A 23,172-nucleotide genomic window follows, 5' to 3' on the forward strand; every position below is an offset into this window, starting at 1 on the left:
TGGGTGGCTCAGTGGGTTAAGCCGCTGCCTTCGGCTCAGGTCATGATCTCAGGGTCCTGGGATCAAGTCCCGCATCGGGTTCTCTGCTCGGCAGAGATCCTGCTTCCCTCTCTCTCTCTGCCTGCCTCTCCATCTACTTGTGATCTCTCTCTGTCAAATAAATAAATAAAATCTTAAAAAAAAAACCCACAATATACATACCTTAATTAAAAAAATTCTATGTTGCTAAAAAACCACTAACCATCATCTGAGCTTTCAGTGAGTTGTAAACTTTTTGCTGGTGGAAGTTTGCCTCAATATTGATGGCTGCTGACATCATGGTCGTGGTTGTTGATGGTTGGGTGACTGTGGCAGTAAGACAACAATGAAAAAAAGGCAACAATGAAGACTGCTATATCTGTTTGTTCTTTTGTGGACAATTTCTCTCTAGCATGCGATGCTGTTTGATAACATTTTACCCACAGTAGAACTTCTTTCCAAATTGGAATCCTCTCAAATCTTGGCACTTTTTCAGCTATGTTTATGTAGTGTTTTAATTGCTTTGTTGTCATTTTAACAGTCTCTGCAGCATTTTCACCAGGAGAGAGGAAATCTCAAGCAGACTCTGTGCTGAACCCAGACCCAGATGCTGGTTCAGTCTCAGGACCCTGAGATCATGACTGCCGCGGCCAGCGCAACAAATCGACCAGGAAAACATGAGGGTAAGAGGATGGTGAAAAGAAATTAAGAGACAAAGAGATGGGGGCAGGAGGGACACTGAGGAGGATGTCCAACAGTGCCAAATTTATTCCACATCTTACAATCATTTATAAGGCAGACCAGAATAGGAGGAGTAATACATCAATACCTAGTCAGATGACTGCAAGTTTCTATAACAAGTTAACTTTAACTACAAGCAAACCTCGTGATGTCAGGTAGTTTCGGCTAAAGCCATTAGCAAGGCAATCAACCAGGGAGTGGGTTATGGGAGGTACAGAACAACAAGGACCAATTAAGAATTTATGACCCTGACCACATTGTTCCCTTCTGTAGGGGGAGTGTGTGGGAAGTCACGTAGGCGAGCGCACGACACATAGCACAGACCCTTTTCTCAGTGTTACTCAACTTTCCCGTTCTTAACCTTGTCAAGGTGTCTGGACTTTGAAGGAGACACAAGTCAGGGCCTGGTTTGATCCTCGACTCTAACCGTACTGTGGCCTCCAACAATGACCTGAGCTGAAATCAAGAGTTGGGTGTTTAACCAACTGAGCCACCTAGGTGCCCCAGAAGTAGATTTCATCTTAAGAAACCACTTTTTTTGCTCATCCCCAAGAAAGAACTCCTCACCCATTAAAGTTTTATCATGATATTACAGCAACTCAGTCCTATCTTCAGGCCTCACTTCCCATCCTAGTTCTCTTGTTACATCTACCACATCTACAGCTACTTCTTCCACTGAGTCTTGAACCCCTCAAAGTTCTCCATAAGGTTTGGAATCCACTTATTCCAAACTCCTGTTCATGTTGATATTTTGACCTCTTACCATGAATCACAAATGTTCTTAATGGCATCTAGAATGGTGAATCCTTCCAGAAGATTTTCAATTTACTTACCATTAGAGGAATCACTATCTATGGCAGCTATATCCTTACAAAATGTATATTTCTTAAATAATAAGACTTTATTTTTTTCTCATTTATTTTTTTATTATGTTAGTCACCATACAGTACATCATTAGTTTTTGATATAGTGTTCCATGGTTCATTGTTTGCATATAACCTCCAGTGCTCCATAAAATCTGTGTCCTCCTTAATACCCATCACCAGGCTCACCCATTCCCCCCCACCCAATAATAAGACTTTAAAGTTGAAATTCCTCTCTGATCCATGGAATGCAAAATGGATGCTGTGTTAGCAGACATGAAAACAACATTAATCTCATACATCTCCATCAGAGCTCCGGGGTAACTAGGTTCACTGTTAACAAGTATATATATATATATATATATATATATATATATATATATATATATATATTTTTTTTTTTTTTTAAGATATCATTTTTAAGTAATCTCCACACCCAGGGTGGGACTTGAACTCACAACCCTGAGCCACATGCTCTATCAACTGAGCCATCCAGGCACCCCTGAGCAGTAATATTTTGAAATAAATCTTTTTTCTGAGCAGCAGATCTCAGTAGTGGGCTTAAAATATTCAGTAAACCATGTTATAAATAGATGTGCTGTCATCCAGGCTTTGTTGTGTCATTTACAGAGCATAGGTAGAGCAGACTTAGCATAACTCTTAAGGGCCCTAGAATTTTTCGAAGGGCAAATGCACCTTGGCTTCAACTTAAAGTTACCAGCTGCATTAGGCCCCTAAACAGGAGAGTCAGCCTATCTTTGAAACCTTGAAGCCACCATTAACTTGTCCTCTCTAGCTCTAAAAGTCCGAGATGGTATCTTCTTCCAATACAAGGCTATTTCATCTCTACTGAAAATCTGTTGTTTAGTGTATCTACCTTCATTAACTATTCTAGCTAAATCTGAATAACTTACGGCAGCTTCTCCAACAGCACTTGCTGCTCTACTTTGCACCTTTATGGTCTGGAGATGGGTTTTTTTCTTAAACCTCATGAACCACCCTCTGCTGGCTTCAGACTTTTCTTCTGCAGCTTCCTCACCTCTCTCAGCCTTCACAGAGTTGAGAAGAGCTAGGGCCATTCTCTAGATTAGCCTTTGGCTTAAGGGAATATTGTGACTGGTGATCTTTTATTCAAACCAGTCAAACTTTTTCTATATCAGCAGTTAAGTCTGTTTCTCTTTCTTATCATTCATGTGTTCACTGGAATAGAACTTTGTGTTGGCTTCAAGAACTTTTCCTTTGCATTCACAACTTGGCTAATGGACCCAAGAGGCTTAGCTTTCCACCTATCTTGGCTTTTGACATACCTTCCTCACTAAATTTAATAGTTTGTAGCTTTTGATTTAAAGGGAGACACATACAGCTTTCTTTCACATAAACACTTAGAGAGCATTGTAGGGTTATTAACTGGCTTAATTTTAATACTGCTGTATCTCAGGGAATAGGGAGTCCTCAGGAGAGGAGGAAGGAGGGGGAATGGCTAGTTGGTGAAGCAGTCAGAACCTACACAATATTTATCAATTAAATTTGTCATCTTATATGGGCATGGTTTATGGTTTCCCAAAACAATTACAATAGTAACATCACCATAACAAATATAATGATAATGAAAAAATGTGAAATATTGTAAGCATTACCAAAATGTGACACAGAGACACAAAGGAACAAATGTTGGAAAAATAGTACAAATGGACTGGCTTGGTGCAGACTTGTCACAAAACTTCAATTTTTACAAAACATGGCATCTATGAAGCACAATATGTTTATATCCATTAAAAGGCTTGTATGAACTCATAATTCAATAATAATAATAACAATAATACATCCACTAAAAGTAGAAAAGAATTGAACAGACTCTTCCTTATAAAAGAGACATAGATTGCAAACAAACACACTCAGGAAGTTCAGTATCATTATTTATTGGGGAAATGCAAATGAAAACCCAAATGAGATTGATTACATACATATTAGCATGGCTAAAAAAATGGCAATGCTTAGTGTTGACGAGGATGTAGAACCGCTCTCATACATTGAATTCAGGAAAGCAAAATGGTACAACCACTTTGGAGAGCAATTTAGCACTTCATGTATAATATTTAAGATGCACTTATTATGTATATAACATGATATAGATGCAATATGAAAATGATATCAATAATACAAATAATATACTATAATAATATAATATGCAACCAGGAAGCCCCCTCCCAGGCATCTAGCTGAGGGAATGAAGACATATATCCAGACAAAGACCTCTATACAAACACTTATAGCAGCAACTATATGCATAAAGAAAAATATGCATCAACTGGTGAATGAATAAATAAATCTTGATACAGTCACACAATTAAATATTGTTTAACAATAAAGGAACTAATATTGATAACACCTAATAAAGCAGAATCATAAATTTATTTTGGAAAATGAAAGACACAGACATGCAAGATTGCATACTTTACGGTTCTGTGTATATTACATTCTGCAAAAGGCAAAGTATAGATGTAGAAATCAAGTCAGTGATTTCCAGGGCCGGGCGTGACATGGACTAACTACAAAGGTGCATGGGGAAACTTTGTAATAATGGGAATATTCTACGTCTTCACAGCAACAGTGGTTACACAATTGTATCCATTGGTTAAAACCTGTGTAATTGTACATCTAAATAGAAAATTTTACCATTTGCAAATTATATTTCAGTCACCATGATTTAAAATAACTTAAATAAGTTTCTTTATATTAATTTCTGCATCTAGGCTTTTCAAAACTTAGTTCTGCCATTCAGCATATTAGTAAACTTTCTCTCCTAGCTCCTGTATTTCACTGCCTTGCAAAAAAGAGCTTTTAATCTCCCTTCAAGGTGACATTGATCAATTCAATCTATAGTGTTCTTATTTGGTTGACCAAACAACTTTAAACCCACAAAGACAGCAGCTACTAGACAGATTGAAGTAACATGGACTAGAAGGACATCAAAACTATGACCTTCCTCCGCCCTATCAGCAGAAAGTTCTTGCAAGGCAGGCAACTGAACTATAGAAGAGGGTTAATGTTGATGAAATTATCTCGAAGTACCAATTTCTATTTTGAATTCCTTTATGAAAACAAAACAAAACAAAACTTCTGTGGCATTCCATGTGTAAATTAATGTGGATAAGTCTTACTGTCTGACTTTGTTTCTTGATCACACTTACCCTTTTTATTCTAAGGATATATGAATTCATGGTAATTGCACTATGCTTAAAATTTAAATAATGTAGGTGGTAGGTCTAAAGGGAAGATCAGCATACGTGCAAATCAATAGCTATATGGGTACTTTAGGCCAATAGCTCTTAACTTTTGAGTAAGGATCCCTGTAAGTAGTCCATATTTGCTGAATCAATGAGAATGAGGTGAAACTTCTTCCCAGAAAAAAACATGTATTTTATTTGTGTAAAAAGAAGTTCCAGAGACTGTGAATCCCATCCACCCTTTCATTATGAGGCCATCAAACCCTAAGAGAAGGATAACTATTATAATGGTTTATAAATACTTCCTAAGTTCTTGGAACCATGTTAACATTCTTGAGAAGGTGATAAATTCAGCAAAGCAGTAGTTTACTTGTATAGTCACTGAACAAATATGTATCAATTACATTTTGACATTGTATTTAGTGATTTTTATGCAGGTTCTCATGGCCTTTACTTATGTATCTACTGAGAAGTTTCTTTTATATATATTATGTATATACATATATACATTTTTATGAGAAGTTTCTTAAAAATACAAATTTCAAGATTTTACCTACTGAAACTCTGAATCAGATTGTACAAAATTTCTATTTTTAGATGCTCCACTAGGTTCTTCTGTTAAATAGGCAGGTTTGGAAATATGGTTCAAAATTAGTAAATCCTATGTTACTTTTCAATGTTTTTATAAAGGCACAAGATTATCTAACATATTCTTTATGTTAAGCTTCTTTTCAATGCAAAAAATTGATGATGATAAATTTATTTCTAAAGACCATGACAGTAAATTCCATGCCTTTATAACAATTTTAAACATTTGCTCTGGGCAGAATAATTTATAGATGCCTTTAACAATAAGGAAGAAACCATTACCAAGTGAAATATTGACTTTAAAGAACTAATAATATAATAATAAAATAAAATATGATTTTCAGAGACTAACGCACAGATGTTCATAATTTTTTGATGGGAAAATATCACTGATATTAATACTATAAAGACCCTTAAGAATTAGCACTATTAATCAAATATTAAATATTAGAGAAATATTTAAAATATGCATATATGTTTGGAAATTTGTTCCTTCCCATCTACTCTACTTATAAAATATTTTAATATAAATTTGTTTCTATATTCTTTGCCTTATAATTTGCTTCATAAATTAATTTTTCATTCTCCTGGACTATGCCACTTCCCTGTATATACAGACAAATATAGTCCTCTTTTTTACCCATGAAATTTGACACAATTTCCCTTATAAACTTTCAAGTCTTATTTTGCTAAAAAAAAAAAAAATGCAGTATACACAATTCTGAAAGGCTCAACTTGCACCAAATCCTTGTGCCATCTCTAGTTCTGATGAGAAATCTCTCCTCATATTAACCCTTACATATCCTGTCCTGTATACCTGTCTATGACAAGCCTCCAATTCTTAATTATGTCCTTATGACTTAAATATTGTTCTCATTTCTATAGTATTTACCCTTTTTGATTCAACAGGTACAGTGTGCCCACTATAGCCAGATATTAGGAATACAAAGACATAAAGGAGAGTCTCTGCCATAGAGAGTTTACCATTTAGTGACAAACACCATAATATAAAATACAAACTGCTGTAAATGGAATACAAATACAGTGTAGAAGTACAGAAAAATAGATGTAGATATCTGATGATGATTGCTATGTCATGTGAGATCTGTCCATAAAGATTTTACTTCAATACTGTGAATCAACACATTAGACCTTATTTATTTTCAAGTATTCTTGGAGACTTTGTAATTTGGACCTTTCACTTTTGCTAAAAATGAGTCAGCCCTCTGTATAATTTTGTGGTTAGGACCAAAATGACTAGGTCATCAGACATAGCAATAGAGAAAGGGAAAACTGTAAACTGGGGTGTTTTTCACAACCTCCCATCATGACAACTCAGCTAACTTGCAGAAGAAAATGGCATCCTTGGAAAGGTCCTATTTAATCAACTTATTCCCAGGCAGCTAGTTAAAGCCCTTACCATATTGGGAACTAAGTATTAGTATCTATTATTAAAAAGCTGGGAAATTGTTTAGATGCCTGGGTGGCTCAGTCGGTTTACTGTCTGCCTTTGTCTCAGATATGATCCCAGGGTCCTGGGATCAATGGAGCCCTAAATTGGGCTCCTGCTCAGCAGGGAGTCTGCTTCTGCCTCTGCTCCTTCCCCAGCTCTCTCTCTCTCTCTCTCTCTCTCTCAAATAAATAAGTAAAATGGATATTAAGGAGGACATGGATTGTATGGAGCACTGGATGTTTTACGCAAACAATGAATCATGGAACACTACATCAAAAACTAATGATGTACTGTATGGTGACTAACATAACATAATAAAAAAAGTAAAAAAAAAAAGCTGGAAAACTGTAAGTCAGACTATATTTGTTGAATCTATGCTGTTGGTATTAGGCATAATATTCATCCCTGCTGCCATGTTCACTTTATGTGAGAGAGTCTGTAAGGACCAGGGTGTTTGGGGAAAGAGGCTGAAAGTCAGACAACATATCATTTTGTTCATGTGATAATAAACATCTTATTCTGCTGAAACTACTCCTTGCTGAGCATTCAGAGATGGATGAAAAAATATCTTGATATTCTGTGCTCATTCAGAGACATCTACCCAGATATCTCTTCCATTTCTTCTTTGTCACTATTTTTCCAATGTGTTCCTTCCAATCTTTGATTTTAATCACAACCTATGAATCAGTGTGGGTTCTGCCTCTGACCATCTCTCATTCTAGGGAGGAAAAAAAACAAATCAACAGAGCAGGTGTACTACTCCCAAGTTCTGCTTACTGGGAGACCTTTTCTTCCCCCACTTTATTTGGAGGCACCATGAAGTGAAATGACGGAGCTGCTGTTGTCTACTTTGGGGTGCTTCTAGTCAATCCTTGAGAGTCACTTGTAAATAAGGCCTGATTTTTCCCTTTGTCACATACTAGTCATAGTAAACTCCTAATGGGGTTCTAATGATAATGATTGAGAGAGAGGGGTAATGGGGCTGGATTATGGGCTGTAGATGTCTAAGACATTTACTCATGTGACTTAATCTATGCCTTCAGGTTTCACTCAAGTCTGATCTCATGTGCATTGCTTTCATTTGATGATAGACTTCTGTCCATGCCCAACAATCCAATTGGTGAAGGGTAGCTCAGGTTGTATGATAACTAGGTGGCTCATGGGAAGAGCGCATTTTCTGCTACAGACCAGACCAGTAGCAAGTCAGAATCTACTTCTTAAAACAAGATAATAATCTGAAGAGAACGGCATTGCTTTGCTCTAAAATCTTATAAGTCTACTTTGTGATTCACTAAGAAGAGTTTTTCCAGCAATACCATACACTATCCCTATCTGCTACCATCATTTTGAACATAATTAGATTTGTAGTATCCTGTGGCCCAAGTGGTAGAGCAGCTTATGCAATAATCTAAACTTATTGCTGAATTTTCTCTTTTCTGAGTGCTGATAAAAAATTATAAAAACCCTAATAAAGAACAAACTTTAAGTTTACCTGGCAAATGGGTTGGAGTAATAAACCTGAATAAGGAATATGTTGCCTCCAAAATCCAGAGACATTCTCTTCCGTCTTTAATAATAGGAAGAACCTGATACAGCAAATTTACTTTCACCTCTAAAGGCATATCAGAACATGTCCAGGACATTGAAACCCTAGAAATTTCATTTATGTTGTAAGGCCCTGAATTTTTGTGGAATTCTTTATCACCTTCAGTTAGCCTGTGTCTTATTAAGGTGTTTAGAATAGTTCCTTTTTTTTTTTTACCAGGTCCAGTCATTATGGTGTCATCTATGTAATGGAACAGTATGTTGTCTTATACAATAAAAAAACAACTGAAGTGCCTTTAGACTAGATGATATCCTCAGGACAGTTGTTAGATTTAGTCCTGAGGTAACTCAGCAACAGTGTATTGCTGACCCTCTGCTAAAAGTCAACTAATGTTTTCACCAATAAAATATCTGCTAAATACCACATGTCAGGGGACTGTGGAAACCCCAGCAATGAAAACATATGATAACAGCTCTAACTGGAATAACTACCTACTTAGGTATTTTATAATCCACTGTTATTCTTTCACGTCCGTCTGCCTTTGACATAAGCCAACTAAACAAACTGAATATGTATGTCGTAAGAAGCACTACTCCTTCACCTTTTAAGTCCTTGATGTGGTAGAAGTGTGGTATTACATCTTGCTTATTATGTTGGTAGATAAAGGTAGTTCTATAGCCTTTACTTGTTTTTTTCTCTACTAGCCAAGGAACTAATCTGGTTTTCTGCCAGTCGCTGAGTCTGTGCTCACAACCATGTATTTTATAGCTGGGACAAAATCACATGATGAGTTTAGGTGCACACAGGCCTACTATGGTAACCAAACCGTACATCCAGTTATCTCTATAGATGTCTACTATGTTTACTGGACTACATTGCATTTTGGATTTCCAGGAATTGCTTGTCAGTTAGAACTAGGGCCTTAGAGCCTCACTGTCTAGATAGGCAACTTCTACTATACATAGTCACTCTGATAAACATTGGCCACATTTCTTGGAGGAAGGCTAAGAGGTAGATTTACAGAATAAGTTTTTGTCTGTGTGGTCTTAACCTTTTTCAAGGGAATCCAATATCCCCTTTATTAAGAGACTCTGGGTCCAGAAAACTGTCTCAAGAGTAAAAATAGGTTGAGGGGCTTGGACTATCTTGTGGCATATCAAATGATATCTCTCTTCACCAGACCTAATGTTTTTCTGACTATACAAATCAATAAGATTCTATAGACTGACCATCTGCTTTAGTCCTAAGGATACCATGATCAGTTGACTAACAATGAGGACCTCTACAGATCAAACCATAATGATTACTGTACTGCCTATACTTTCCATTTTTGTAGCCATACCCACTTTAATTCTAGTGATTAAGTTCTGTCACTCAGTTCCTGCTGTCCTGGGGTTTTATCACACCCACTGAATATGGGGAATCCTGGGATCCCATTATCCCCATTGGATTTTGGGAATCCAGTTCAATGGCACCATTTGCCACTGTCATCCCTGGCCTACAGGTAATAGCTACTCCAGAATTTTTCTTGGCTGCTGGAGCTTCCTTGAGGAATACATTAAGGCTAAGGAAGTGTCCTTGGACAAACTGAGGTGCATAGATTAGAGTTGGTGAGTGGGACAAATCCATGCTAACAACCATTTCTTCCCCCAAATTTGGATACTTATTTTACAATATCACAAATATTTTAACGTCATCATTCCTTACCTTTTGGTAAAAGGTTTAATCAACCATTAAAGCAAACTGCTACAAATACTCTCAGCCCCTTGTTTAGCATATTGAATCCAAAATCTTTGCTTAGTACATGGGCTCATTTAACACATTTTGACAACCCAACATTATGATCCTTCCACCATAATCTAAAAAACTTAGAATCTATACTTATAAAGACTCCCCAGATTTCTGTCAATAAAAATAACCCTTTTGGCATGCATAGCACTTCATCACACAGCTAAGAGGAGACTTGAAGGCTATACATGGTTTTCCAGTATTTGCCTGTAGTTGCTATGTTTCTTGCTGAACCAAGGGCTATAGTGAGACAATAGATGGGGGAAATAAGCATGTTGAGGGACCCCTGGACCTTAATGGCCATAAGAAACTATATTATTTTTTAGCTGCTAGTCAAAACGACACAAATAGACAAAATGTGGTCTATAAACTGGATGTTAAGGGAGTTAGGTATTGGATAAGGCCATTCAAAGATGTTCTGGGGCTACTATTTCAATGCCAGTCCTGCCAGCAAGGCATTTCTTAAAAATAAAATATGTTAGACTATATGAGTAATTGATATAATAAAGCTCCATCAAGACCTTTAGGTTTTTCATTAAATGTCAGGCTTTGATGAATCTCCAAGGGCTGGATCTCTTTCCTGTTAGTGTCTCATATCCTGAACAGGACTATATTCCTTTGAAACATGGCTGCTTGAGGGTCATTCTTCAAAACTCTTTTCCACCTTTGACATTTTTATGGGCTGGCCCTTTAAAATAAAATATGAAAGGTTTTCACAATAATGATGCCCTAGTATGTAGTCACTGAAATAACAGTGTTGGTTAACCTGAGAGGGGAGAGGTGTCTTGGCAGACATAGGGACGATTTCCTTCAAAGCTGAGATCATGACTTATTGGTCATCTAAAAGGTGATACCACATAGCAGGTCAAACACATGGGCTCTGGAACCTGAACCTCTAGATTTAAATCTCAGCTCTACCTCTTGTTACGTGATGTGGGGAAGTAAATCTCTAGTGTTTAGTTTCGCCACCACAAAGGAATTGTAGTAGTAAATGTCTCCCAGGATTGTTATAGGCTTTCAATAAGATATCTAAATAATTTAAGATATCCAGTGTTTAGAGAAATAGAGGACTGTATCATTTTTAGTTCTTGATATCTTGTACTTCTTTGTCATGTCTTCTTTATTTACTATAATTTTGTATTGATCATCAAATAATAATAATAATATCAACAACAAATATTTCTATATTATTTAATGATTTACAAAGAGTAATACTAAAGTTATTTTTTCAACCCTCATATCCATTTTGGTAGAAGTAATTGTCATCTCTATTTTCCAATTAAGAATCCTTAGGTTAGTGAGATAACTGAGAGATGTCATGGCTTGCTAAAAATCACAAAAATAATGTAGACAGGATTTAAATTTATGTGACCTAATTTTACATTCCATCTTTTTGCAAATATAACTTAATTATGTGATTTGTGATGTTTACAAGGTTTATTTATGTAATTCCAAATTTCATGTACTTTCATTCCTTCATTCATTCATTGATTCCTTCAGAAAATAGCTCTGATGAGGCAGTATACCAGATATTGGGGACAGTGGGCAAAAAGAGGAAGAGATAAATTTTTTTGTTATCAAGGAGTGACAGCCTAAACAGACAAAAATTAAACAAATGTTTATGGAAAATATGTTTAAAAATGAAGATATATGCAATTTACATTATAGGGAGCTCAACAAAATGCTAGCTCCATGAGAGCATGAAACTGATTTGTTTATTATGGCATCTTTAGTATATAGAAGAATGCTTGAAACCCTAGTGCTTAGTGACTATTTCTTAAATCATATAAATCAATGAATTATAAAATATAGCAAGTGAAGGAAAGAAGGAAAAGTACTGAGGAAGGAAAGGAAAAGTACCGATGGAAGGAAAAAAAGGGAAGGAAAAGTACTGCGTGCTATTGGATGGCATAATGGAGGACTTAATTTAAATAGGGGAACTAGGGCTTGCTTGAAAATGTACCAGTTAAGCTGACTGAAAAGAGGACAATAAACAGTTGAAGGGTGAAGGGTGAATGGAGTGATCCAGGTATGGGTAAATCACCTGCAAACCTCAAAGGTATCAATGACTCACAACAATGAAAAAAACAAAAAAGGGTCGTTCTGGGTGGAACACTTTGAAGAAAGGAAAGGGGTGCTAAATGGAGTAGGGGAGAGAGGAAAGGACCAGAAGCTAGAGGTTCTCAAAGGCCATAATACAAATATTACAGTTTTATCCTACAATAGGAAATCATTGAATGATTTGCACAGAACATAATCAATTTATACCAACTGGTAATTATATAAAAAATAAATCAGAGGTTGGTATGATTGGAAATGGAAGATGTTTTAGTAGTCCAAGTAAAAGAGGATGGCTGCTTGGATTAATTGGCAGTAGAAATAGAAAGAAGTTGGAAAATGATAATAACAATTGCAATAATTAAGATTAACTTAGTGCTTACTGTGTGCCAATCCCTGTTCTAAGAGCTTTATATAAGTTGACTAATTTCATTTTTCTTGCAATATTGTGGGAATTAAGGTATTAAAAATGAGTAAGATTCTTGTTTTTACACAATTAATAGTAGACAAACTTTTTTTAAAAATATTTTACTTATTTGACAGAGAGAGAGATCACAAGTGGGCAGAGAGAGAGGAGGAAACAGGCTCCCTACTGAGCTGAGAGCCTGATGCGGGGCTCGATCCCAGGACCCTGAGATCATGACCTGAGCTGAAGGCATTGGCTTAACCAACTGAGCCACTCAGGCACCCCAATAGTAGCCAATCTTAAGTTTGAACAAGGACCTTCTTATTTATGAGACTGTGAGTCACTGCTATCTATTTACACTGGATAGACTGGAGATAAGATCTGGGATAGACTGGAGATAAGATCTGGGAAGAGTTCATAATATATTAGATGATGTGTAGATCTAGAAAAACTGTGAGGTTTCAGTTTGACTAGTTGGATATATGTGTCTGAAGCCCAGTAAAAATTCCAGACTTACAATGTGATTTGAAGGGAATAATTTCTTTTTTTATTTTTTTATTTTTTTTATTATTTTTTATTTTATTTATTTATTTGTTTGTTTATTTATTTATTTATTTTAGAGAGAATGGGGAGGGGCAGACAGAGAGGGGAAGAAAAAATCTCAAGCAGACTCCCTGTTACGCACAGAGCCTGATGTGGGACTTGATCTCACAACCACGAGATTATAACTTGAGCTGAAATCGAGTCAGGTGCTTAAAAAACTGCTTAACCAAGTGCCACTTTCCTTTTTTAAAAGTTATATATAGATATAGATAGATATAGATATAAATATAAATATAAATATAGATATAGATATAGAGCTCAGGAAATAGATGAGTTTGCTGCATGTGAGAGTGTGATGCAAAAAGAAGTTGAACTGATATTTGAGCAACGTTGGGACCAGATAGAACAAACACGTAAAGATGTAAAGAATGTGAAGATATGTAAAGAAGCTTAAAAACAGTTAGCTAAAGATGCATGAGAAAAACCAGGAAAGCATGGTATCATGACATGTATGAGTGTTTTAAGAAGGAGGAAATGGCCCACTGGATCAAATGCTGATGAAAGATCATACAAGCTGACTAAGCAGAACATTTGCTGGATCTAGCAAAACAGAGGTATTGGTGTCATGAGGGCAGAAGGCAGACCACAGAGTTTGGTGAGTGATGAATGTTGAAGAAGTAGGGAAGGATGGCTATTAATGGGAGAAAGTGATAACCATGGAAGACAGAGTGGGAAATGACATGGTTAATATGTATGTATGCATATTTTAATGTTATACATAAGCATATTTGCATATGAGTGGGGAAATCAGATAGAATGGAAAATATGGAAGAAACAAGAAAAGGTAGAGATAACCAGCAGCGGAAAGCCGTATTAAGAAATTATAATACAGAGGTGCCTGGGTGGCTCAGTGGGTTAAAGCCTCTGCCTTCAGCTCAAGTCATGATCTCAGGGTCCTGGGATCGAGCCCTGCATCAGGCTGTCTGCTCAGCAGGGAGCCTGCTTCCCTTCCTCTCTCTCTGTGTCCCTCTCTGCCTACTTGTGATCTCTGTCAAATAAATAAATAAGATCTTTATAAAAAAATTACAATACAGAACCAAACAAAAAAATGGGACGGACTTAGGGTTATAAGCTATAGATCCATTGCCATCTGCCACCAAGGATCAGCTTCTGAACTCCCTCTCTTGGTTGCATTTCAGAGGCCACATACAGGATTCAGGAGGTTGAACAGATTGACAAGAGTCTGTGCCTTCAGTCTTGAAATCTCTTTGTGCTGGCTCTCTCTTCTGTTTGATTCAAGTAATAACTTGATTATATAAATAAAGATGACTTGATTTGTTAATTTTGATCATATTGATCTATAACTAGAAGTAATTAATTCTCATGGTCCCATTGGAAGAAATAAATTAAGCAACAAAATCTAGATTTCATCTACCTAGAGATGTGCACTTGAGACTGATGGTGTTGAAGAAAGATTCTTTAAGGGCTCCAGAAATATATAAAAGGATTAAAGCCATTAATGTGTTTATTCATTTGATTTTACATTGAATACTTATTTATTCTGCAGACACTTATTGTCTATTACTTGCTAGCCACTGATTTGGACAAAGGGGGTGATGAAAATAAATGAAATCTCTGCCTTCATTGTGCTGCACTCTAGGGAGAGAAAGGTGAAGATACACAGATTATAATATGAAGTCTGATAAGCACTATGCCTCTCTTTAGTATAAAATTTAAAAGCACAAAGCTGAAGGTTTGGATCGCAATCCAGATACTTGCCAAAAATGGTAGTATATTCTATGTTACCCATATAAAGTTGTTGCTTTAAGTAAATAGAGGACTATAAGCACATGTAATTTAGAACTGTTAATACAATCCCTGCTGATACATAGTAAACATTCAGTAGGTTTTAACTATTATTATAGGACAGACTAGTATGGAGTGAATAAACAATAAGGGCTTTGGGGAAAAAGATGAGCCCTAAATTTAACCGGGAAGAATGAAAACCAGGCAAATGAGGAGGAAAGTCCTCCTGAACCAAAGGAGGAGCATCTGACAAGACAAAACAAGTATGATACTGAGGAATAAATTTAGGAACCTGTTATTGTTTTGACTGAAGTACAAGTGCTTTGAGAGAACTAGAACAGGATACTAGTGTCTTCTTGTTTTGGAGAAACCAGGTATCATGATAACGTTGAAGGTGGGGTGAGAACAAGTGTCCCCCAACACTCTCCACTCCCCCTATTAGACTATAGCTACTAGAAATAACTACTTGATGACAAGCATTTTGCTTAGGGCTGGAGTAATGAATTAGATTTGAAACCCACTTTCAATGAGTTAACCACAATGACCTTTTTTAAATTTTTGTATTAACATATAATGTATTATTTGCCCCAGGGGCACAGGTCTGTGAATCACCAGGTTTACACATTTCACAGCACTCACCATAGCACATACCCTCCCTAATGTCCATAACTCAGCCACCCTATCCATGCCCCGCCACCCCCCAGCAGCCCTGTTTGTTTTGTGAGATTAGAAGTCTTTTATGGTTTGTCTCCCTCCCCATCCCATCTTGTTTCATTTTTTTCCTTCCCTACCCCCCACAACTCTCTGCCCTGCCTCTCAAATTCCTCATATCAGGGAGATCATATGATAATTGTCTTTCTCTGATTGACTTATTTCTCTCCGCATAATATGCTCTAGTTCCATCCATGTCATTGCAAATGGCAAGATTTCATTTCTTTTGATGGCTGCATAGTATTCCATTGTATATGTATATACCACATCTTCTTTACCCATTCACATTTTTTAGTAATTTCTAATATACACATACTGTTTGAAGTGATCCCATATATCAATCCATTTAATCCTTAAAACAAGTCTATCAGCTAAATATAATTCTTTTTTTTTAAAGATTTTTATTTATTTGACACACACACACACACACACACACACAGATCACAAGTAGGCAGGGAGGCAGGCAGAGAGATAGGGGGAAGCAGGCTCCCCACTGAGCAGAAAGCCTCATGTGGGGCTCAATTCCAGGACCCTGAGATCATGATCTGAGCTGAAGGCAGAGGCTTAACCCACTGAACCACCTAGGCGCCCCTATCAGCTAAATATAATTCTTATTTCCTTTTTACAAGTGAAGAAACTGAGGCACAAAATTGTAAGTCTTGTTCACCATTTTATCCTTAAGGTCAGGCATCATAATGTCTGACATCAGAATTTTTCAATACATATTTTTAACAAATAAATTAATAATGACCAGATGAATCATGTCAAAACCTGACTTTTTTGGGGCTAGGGTTGCACATACATAATCAGGTCACTGTCTCACTGGTTATATTATGAGATGATTATAGGACAATGATTCTCAAACTTTCTGATGCCTGATTACTTCCAGAGGTTCTTCCTGAAAATCTTAATTCATTAAGTCTGGACAGAAGCCCATGAATCTGCATTTTTAATAGGGAATCTCAAACACTTTATTCTAAGATACTACCTGAACAAATTCTGGAAAACAGAAATTTCCTGTGCACCATGAGTTGATAGTCATTGCAGCTAGATACAAAATGAGTGATGGTGGTTGTAGCTCAGACTATCAAAGGAAGGAGGAGGGGAATTGTGACTTCAAAGACAGTGTAAAGGAATCATCAACTACAGTGGAATCTGGTTACCTGTTTCCTTCATACATACTTCAGGGCTTCTCAACTTCATTTTATCTACAATTTGAACTTTATAATTCTTTGTTGTAGGACATCTTTCTTTTGAATTTTAGACCATGTAGCAGCAACTCTGGACTCTACTCCTGGATGCCAGTAGCTTACAACACACCCCCCAATTTGTGACAATGGAAAATATCTCCAGATATTGGTAAATAGCTCATGGGGTCAAATGACTGAAGTTGGAAATGACTGCCACAATGGAATACAGAGAGCTTTCTGCAGTTCCTCACCTATAGCAATTTCTGGCCTCAGAATCTGGAATTGTGCATGACACCTGATCTGTTTTCTCTTGAGTATTATCTTGTGAGATACTATGCTTTGTTTGATAAGTATAGTATACTTACTTGGCTTTTTCTGGGACTCACAATATATGTCACCCCTCCAATCTGGTTTATTAAATCAAATGAAACATAATATCAGGGTCAAGACATGGCTGATATTCAAAATAATTATTCCTTCTTTAGGTTCGGGAAGTCTCAGATCCCTTTTACTCAGTTTACGGGGAATTATAATTAACAATGGCAGCAGAATTGGATCAGTTTTCCAGAAGATATATGTTATAGAAAGGAAATAAAATCAAAGAGATAGAAATAGATAAAATTGCTTGAAAGAAAGGAGTGAGATAAATTTGAAAATATTTCAGCATAAAACTGTCAAAAATCCAGAGTTTGGAAAATATAGGAAATTTCCCAGTCTGGAAATTACTCCAGGCCTTTATCTTCCGTAAGAGTAAATAGGCAACATGTAATCATGCAAGGGTATATCCTTCACCCTTCCTCTATTAATTTCACTTAACTGTACTCAGCTTCTTTCAGTTATATATAAGAACAATAAGAGTGAAACCATGTTAAGAATTTTTGATGGAAGAACTATCGACTACTATTGTATAACACTATGCAGTATCATATTCCCATTAAAATATGCAAAAATCTTACCTAATCTTAGCATAATGCAAAGAGTAACAAGGCAAGTGTTTGCTATTCACTACATACCTCTAGTGAATTAATTTCTAGTTCCCTGGCTAATCAGATCAGTGAGTTAGTGTGGGCATCCAATGAAACAGTTAAATAGCTATACAAAGTACATTCCTAATTAAAGCAGAAAAAGAAAATCTACTCAGATTTATATTGACTTCAACTTTTAACTAAATTTATTCACCTCACAATCTATTATAATGAAACTTTATTGTTAAATAAATTATTTGGTATGAGTTACCTTGACTAACATGCTTTGTTGAAAAGAATAATGCTGCCTAATTAATGTTTAGTAGGAGAAGAAAAACAAGGACGTCAATACTATTTTCAGAGACTAAAAAGATGGAGAATCAGTCAGAGAGGAGAGAAAAGCCCAGTACTGCACCGTTATTCTGGGCCAGGAAATATCTGTAGCCTTGTTCCTGCCATCCAGTTCCTTTAAGTGATTTCAGAAGATAAGGTAGCAAGAGTTACCCTATGCTTATGCACAAACACTGTTTCTTCTGCCCTGAATTATTTGCCTGGAGACAAATACTCTCTTTTTATCTGCCTGTTCACCCTGAAACTGGTCAATTGCAGGTGGTTGTGGGGTAACTAATGAGACAGCCTAAGACCTCACCTCCAGGTGGCTTCAGTGGGAAGCAGGGATTGAGGAAGGCATAAAGGCAGATGATGGCTGGGCAGAGACAGCCTGTTTCTACAACCAGCACCACCACTGTCTTGCCTCTACAGTTGTTCAAGCTGCCAGAGGCTTCTGGTTGCCATGGCAACTGTTGGGCTCTGCTGCAAACTCAAAGCAGAGCCTCTGAAGTTGGGTACCAAACACGGGAGCTCAACAAACGGGAAGGCAACTGGGGAGGGAGCAGAGAGCAAGGATTACCCATGTAATAGGTCTCAGCTCCTGTGGCTAAGAGGACCATTTTAAAATAGAATTTTTTCTTTCTGTTTCTGTAAAATGAGATAGTTCTTGCCAGGCATTATTCCGGAGCATGATTTAGTGCCCTGAGAGAGGAGACTGCCAATCTTTTCACTCATAAAGGCAGCGGAAGGGGGGTGGAAACGTGATTATCCGGAATGCACCGAGCCCGCTCATTCATTCATTCAATTAGATATTCAGCATCTCCTGAGAGCTCATTTGTGCCGGGCACTGTGCCAGGTGCTGGGACTGCAAAGCGAAATGAGACAACGCCCAACACTCACAATTAACAACGATAATTAACAAAAATTAGCAGAACCATCGTGAGCCTGGGGAAAACGGATTAGGTACTGTGTAAGCTTGCCACGCGTCTCTCTGGGAAGGCAGACTCAGAATTCAAACGCGGGAGAAAGAGAGGCAGTGGCCCCCGAAATAGTGTCAGGCAGGAGGGAAGGCCAGGGGGAAGAAGGGAGCTTCTTTCCCCAGGGAGGGAATCTGTCAAGGCCACGCAAACGTTTCTCTGAGGCTGAGAGAAAGAAGAGGTTTGTTTTTCTTTTGGGAAAAACGGAGCCCTTTTCCCCACTGGGCTCGATTTCTAGTAGGAGAAGCCCCGCCTCTTTGGGCCGTAGATTGGTCCAACTCTTTTTCAGACAATTTATGCCAGCATCCTCTGTGTCTGATTGGCTCCCCGGCTCAATTCCGCTGGGAGTCGCATCCTACCTGGCTGGGAGGTGTACTGCCGTGCCACACTCATCCCCACCGTACTCTCCTGGCTGGTGCTGAGGTGGGAGAAAAAGTCCTAGCTTGGAGAACTGAGCGGAGAAAGCGATCCTGATGGGTTCTTGGAAAGCTTTTCTCTTCTCTCCTTTTCTTCTGTGGAGTCAAAGTAGAGTGGTGAGGCTCATGTTCTTGTTACTGACCCTGCATCTGGGAAACTGGTGAGTAAATTCAAGGACTTAAAACTATTCTTTGGGATCAACCCCCTTCCCCTTCATTTCTTTTTCTTTTGGAAATCATTCTAAGTTAAGTAATTTGCATTTCTCTGGGCACAAGCGCAATATTTTACCATCGTTTTATTTTCTGGTTAGATACATTTATTTTCAGATAGGATGAGATGAGCCTATGTGTGAAAGCATGGGAGGCAGTTCAGTTTTGGATTTGTTTTGTTTTGTTTTGTTTTGGCTTGTTTGACTTGGCACAGTGGAAACTAGTAAAGGTTCAGTTCCTAGGAGGGGGAGTAGAAATGATTTTGGTACTAAATTTAGCCAATGAATGTCATTGATGAACTTTCTGGATAATTCTGCATTTTAAAGAGAAAGTTATTTTAGAGACTTGTTACACAACATGGTATGTATGATGCTTTTCTATAAGTATATATTGCTTTTCCCCTTTATTATTATTATTATTTTGCTTTTCTGGAAAAACCCAAAGTTACATATGGAGAGAGCTTATAAATATGGTTTAAAAACCAGGGTTAAGAGGGTGTTATGTTAGAGATGACATGTATATTTTATTGAGCTATCTGTATAATTTTTGAATGTGTGTGTGTGTGTGAGTGTTTGACAGAGAAAGAGAGACAGAGAGACAAAGAGAGAGACATTAGCAACCCCAAGCCTCCAGTTTAACAGGAACAGGATCTGGGCTCCTTTGGCTGTAATATCTTCCAATAAAACTTTGAAATCATTCTGACAGAAAAATAAAATGCCCAGGTATTGCACCTGGATATAAGAGTAGTGGTTGAAAGGAGTTAAAATATATTAAGACACAGACTCTATTATGGTCTTGGACATACTATTCCCATCATGTAACTGTGTTTTATATGAATGCACATTTAACATTATATTATTGTATTATGTGATACTGTTTAGAACTCAAGAGTAAAATGCAATCACTATGCAGATGAAAACATGTCTTTATAACTACTTGCATCATTACTAAAACAAAATTATTATGATTAACTTTACTATATATCTAGAGTGAATATTTTTGTCATTATCAGCAGATAGAACAACTATATCTTCTCTCCAAAAACAGAGAATGGATTAAAGTATGCAAAGCAATATTAGACTTGCCAGAAAATGTTTGACATATGATTTTTTAAAGTATTACAGTTTTAGTTTATTTACCTTTCTCCCTAGAAACTTAAATTTATTCTGCATGGACACAAACATACTACTGACTAATTATTTCTTGCATATAAGTCATATCATAATCACTTATTTCTTTGAATATATTATAAAATTATAGAAGATATTTTGGCTGATCATGTATCAGTGTTTTCATGCATCTTCATAATATTACAAATGAATCTGTATTCTCATAAATAAAAACAGATTTACCCAGTGGGTTTCTGAAATAACAACCTGTATGCTCCTTTGCCATTATAACTGCAAGTTTTCCTTGGAAACTAATAGACAAGCTGATCATTGAAATATCTAAAACAAAGCATCTAAAGAAATAATAAAGGCATAACATCTTTTGTTTTTGAGGATATTTACATTACAATTTTCATAATTGGCTCCAGAACTCTCTTCAAGCTGTTCAGAGGTAGTTATGTAGTATAGCTGACACAGATGGGTTCTGGAAGTCTGGAGACATGATCTGTGTCAAGACTCCTTACCTTCTTTAAATACTTAATTCATCTAGGAAATGAAGGGCAGTAGATCATTTGTGATTTCTACAAGTTTACATTATCAATATGTTTTAGACTTGAACTGAAACATAAAACAACTCAATGGTTGCTCTATTGGTTTTTCTTTGCAGTTTTAAAGAGTAAAATATAATTGGAATTCCATGTACTTTTTTTTTTTACCATATGGAAGAGTTAGTGAGAGAGAAGTGTTATGCACTTAAAATAGATAAATAATTGATTTTATCATAATAGTGTAAGTAATTTGGATTATTCTGGCCAATCAATAAAAGAATATTCAAAGGGCGCCTGGGTGGCTCAGTGGGTTAAAGCCTCTGCCTTCAGCTCCGGTCATGGTCTCAGGGTCCTGGGATCGAGTCCCGCATCGGGCTCTCTGCTCAGCGGGGAGCCTGCTTCCTCCTCTCTCTGCCTTCCTCTCTGCCTACTTCTGATCTGTCTCTGTCAAAGAAATAAAAAAAAAAAAGAATATTCAAAAGTAAATCTATATGTTTCTGTTATAATTAGCTGTCAGGGCCTCCATGATGAGAGTTTATATCTTCACTTTAAAGTAGCTACAGTTGTGGTGAAGTTCTTACCCTATTAATATTTAGCTGGAGATAACTGGTGTCAACATGTATAAACCAGTTACATTTATATTTTCATCTCCCTTTCTTATTTGGGAGGGCCTTTCTTTTAAACTAATCATAAATGGTTCTGTATATAAGACTTTTGTTGTCTTATGTTGGTTTCTAAAATAAATATTCAAAGTCACCTATTTAGAAATTTACCAAACTGGAATTTGTTATTTCTTATATTTAATCAGAGACAATAGCTTGTTTCCTCATTAGTTTCCATCAAATGCATAAAGGAGAGACACTATTGATTTTTATATTGCTGAAGTATGAAAGCCTATCCTATTGTTGTAACTGAAAGCTGTACTCATGGTTCCTGTGTTTCATTCTCCGTGAGGCTCCATGGCATCTTGAGAAGTTGGTTAAAATTTCTTAGCTAGATTTGACTTATTTATAATGTTGGAAAAATCTAATTCTAATCAGATTTTTAAGGAGAGTTGAAAAAGTGCTTGGAGGCTTTAGTTGTTCTAAGAAGTAATTTATGATAAGCTTTGACTAAGCAGTTATATTTGAGAGAGCCCAGGGAAAATAACTTGTTTTTTCCAAACAATTTCATGAGTCAATAATCATACAATTTAACAGTCAGTTGCCCAAATGAAAATATTCAAATACACTTCCTTTATAAAATGTATTATTTTCAAGTAATTTCAGTAATGTATTTTGTGGAGGTGGTAGTGAATGATTTTTCTTTAGGCATTTAGAGTTTTGACTTAATTTTCTAATAAAATACTGATGCAAACTTGAGGACAAAATTACTGAATAATGATGTTCCATGACAATAAAATATTCAAAGAACCAATAGACAAAATTCTTCTGGAACTAAAATGCAAATACTATAATAGAAAAATCCCCTGTGTATAGAGTCTTTTAGCTATATCCCTCTTCTATTTTGTTTCATTATATACTATCAGACATACCTCTGCCTAAGCAACAAAAGCGAATGTTAGACTTTTCATTCAATCATGAAATAGACTAATCTAATATTTTATAGTTATATAAAGGTGATTAGAATTTGTCTAAGAAAATATTAATGATGGCAGGGTCCCAAAGGAGAGGAGACAA

At 36.6% G+C, this 23,172-nt stretch overlaps 1 protein-coding gene across 1 annotated transcript in view; it reads left to right on the top strand.

Annotated features, from left to right (window-relative positions):
- The first annotated feature begins 19,519 nt into the window (after positions 1–19,519).
- LOC111149188 (gamma-aminobutyric acid type A receptor gamma1 subunit) overlaps positions 19,520–23,172 on the top strand; it is a 68,468-nt gene continuing 64,815 nt past the window's right edge. Inside the window, exon 1 of the mRNA XM_022506133.1 lies at positions 19,520–19,787. Coding sequence (XP_022361841.1) covers positions 19,684–19,787 — 104 coding nt within the window. The 5' untranslated portion in view covers positions 19,520–19,683. The remainder of the gene's footprint in view (positions 19,788–23,172) is intronic.

This window comes from Enhydra lutris, unplaced genomic scaffold (assembly GCF_002288905.1).
Source record: "Enhydra lutris kenyoni isolate GAN:26980312 unplaced genomic scaffold, ASM228890v2 scaffoldscaffold21, whole genome shotgun sequence".
NCBI lineage: Eukaryota > Metazoa > Chordata > Mammalia > Carnivora > Mustelidae > Enhydra > Enhydra lutris.